Below are 2,500 nucleotides of genomic sequence, written 5' to 3'. Positions count from 1 at the left end.
TTTGATATATTTTGAAATATTCAGTTCTTGATATCTTACGAGGTAAGTGGAATTTATCATTATATTCTTCAGTAGTAAATCGTTATTTTTAGGTTGTTAAGCTAATAACGAAGGCGGTGTTTGTTGACATAAGTACAGTTAAAACTTCTCCTATAATTTTGTCCTTTTAACTGCCCAAAAATTTTATTGCATTTTCTTACAGACGAAACATTGCTCTTTAACCGGGATGCTGTTTTAGGATGACAACTAATGTATCGTTAGCGATATTTTCCTTTAAACTCTGCCATTTTTTTGGCACTTGAAGAGTAGTTCAATTGGTAAGAAATTAAACATTTTGTAAAAAAATCAGATTTCGATCAAATTCCTTGAAAAAGCTTCTTAACCTAACAACAAACATTTGCTTGTCTCGAGTAATGCTATTTTGTTCGGATTTGTACCGTTTTCTTTGTAAGGCAAATTCTAAAAAGTGTGGTCTAAAATGGCCGCTGAAAGCCCTCTCAGAGCGGCTAAACCAAGATGGTCGCACTACAGCTAAAATACGAATCGAACTGAGCTGAAAGTTATATTTATGTGAATCACTTATATAGACCATTCTTTTGAGAAAGTTTGAGGGATTTCATTTTTTCTCGTCCAAACGACGATAGTCGATATTTATAGAGAGCGGCTCTTAAATACCCTTAAAACGGAGCACTGATGTAAAAATGGGGGTAAAATGAGCGCACCGTCGGCTTCCTGGGAGAATACTCTCTAGAAAGTAAAGGAACTTCCGACGTTAAATAACGTGTACCTTTACCTACCTTTACCTTTCGGGAACGTGTTTCAGGAGCAAGCTCCCTCGTGTGTACCGGCCTTTAATAAAGCGTTTGAATGTATGTTGTTTGCGCACTGCACCACAATCTTGTAAACCCATTTTGAAACCAAGTAAATGTTCCCGTTTCACACTGCAACGGTCTCAAGCGATTCTCAAAATCCAAATTAAGAAAATCTTGAACTACATTCAAAATACTTCCTAACATTTACAAAACCAAAGACTGAAATAGCCCTTTCCTGCAGTTAAATTACATATCCTCACAGGGATTACCCTTTAAGCCCTCATCAGTTTCTTAATTTACTTAATGTGAGAAAATTCCTTGTGTCGTTGCCTCTCCACTGTTCAAATTCCAGGTTTCTCTCGTTGCCACTTTAATGCAAGCAGGGGCCTTCCTGACACAAGCTTGTTTGCTAGTGTAAACAGACTGTGGTTAAGCATGCATAAAAGCTAACCTTATGCCTAAACAAAAGTTTTTAGACCCAAGGTTAGCTTTTATGAATGTTGGTTTCTAAAACCTTAAATTTAGGATTTTCGAATTCTACGTCATAACTCTATCAAAATAACTCTAAGAATAGCTGTCCCCAGTAATTACACTTATATGGCATTGTTTCCTTTTCCTTCATCTGTGCTTTCGTCTGTTTCAATAACAATGGAATTAATTGGGCTGGCGTGACAGTTTGCCCATGCGCAGAGACGTGAAATTCTCTCTTTAATGCAACCATAACACGTCACAAATTTTCAAGATAGCGGCACCTGTGATATTTAAAGTGACAAAAACCGATTCTAAAATTTACCTTTTTCTGTTAGGAAATTTTTTTTAAAGAAAAAAATTGATTCCGAACATTTTTTCGTGTTTTTCGGTGGGAGTGGGAAAATGTTCCGTTTAAGAATTGCGAATGATTTTCAAAGCATTTTGAGTTACTTACCCCATGATACGCTGACATAGCCCCCAAATATATACTGGTTCACCTTGATTATGGTAACAGTTAGCCCTTTTGCATCACACAGAGGGTGCAATTTCGAAGAAGCCCAGCCGTGCTTTGAAACACGCCAGCAGAGTTTCCAGGAACTATTGCTTTGTGATACTGGCCTCAGCCATTCGCTCAGATGGACCAGGTACGTTGCATTGCTTCCAATAATGACAGACTTTCCTAAGCCCTTTGCAATGTAGTCTGTTGAATAAACAAACCATTCCATTTAGATCACAACCCCCAAGATCCGTGGTAGAGCGGATCAATTCCAATAGATACCATATTGGGAAGAAGAATGTCACCCGCCCGTTTAGGAGAGCATGTGTAGGTTTCCGTCTCTCGATACTTCGTCCGCATTGCACAAGGACGAGAACGAGAAGACATAAACGCGAAACACTAAGGATGGTGGCAAAAGGTTATAATTCAGCCTGTGGACGGGGCCTTTGTGCAAACAAGCAAAAACAGAGGTTTTTAAAAAGGCAAATAACACTGTTTAACTCTTCGTCACTGGAGTGTTTGACTTAACTATCGGTCACGTGATCTTAAAACACGTGACCATTTTCGTGAGCCGTAAACAGGAGGTAGCCCCCATCCCTGTTAAGTGATGGACTTGAACGCCTGGTCCCAGTTGTTCGAAGGGTGGATAGCGCTATCCGCTGGATAAATCACCATCCACTGGATAACTCAATCGGTTTTGCTAGTGTTTATCCGCTGGATA

General features: G+C 39.1%; 1 protein-coding gene across 2 annotated transcripts in view; it reads right to left on the bottom strand.

The window, feature by feature from the left end:
* Positions 1–2,500, bottom strand: part of LOC138003529 (epidermal growth factor-like protein 6) — a 120,404-nt gene that overhangs the window by 109,031 nt on the left and 8,873 nt on the right. Inside the window, exon 8 of one of the 2 annotated variants that reach the window (XM_068849648.1) lies at positions 1–1,983. This exon is cut by the window's left edge and continues 308 nt beyond it. The exons of the other annotated variant lie outside the window; for it this stretch is intronic. Coding sequence (XP_068705749.1) covers positions 1,730–1,983 — 254 coding nt within the window. The 3' untranslated portion in view covers positions 1–1,729. The remainder of the gene's footprint in view (positions 1,984–2,500) is intronic. 2 annotated transcript variants of the gene reach the window in all.

The sequence above is a fragment of the Montipora foliosa genome, chromosome 5, assembly GCF_036669935.1.
Source record: "Montipora foliosa isolate CH-2021 chromosome 5, ASM3666993v2, whole genome shotgun sequence".
NCBI classification, from domain to species: domain Eukaryota; kingdom Metazoa; phylum Cnidaria; class Anthozoa; order Scleractinia; family Acroporidae; genus Montipora; species Montipora foliosa.
The sequence above is the reverse complement of the archived record's forward strand: the minus strand, read 5'-3'. Positions and strand labels throughout refer to the sequence as shown.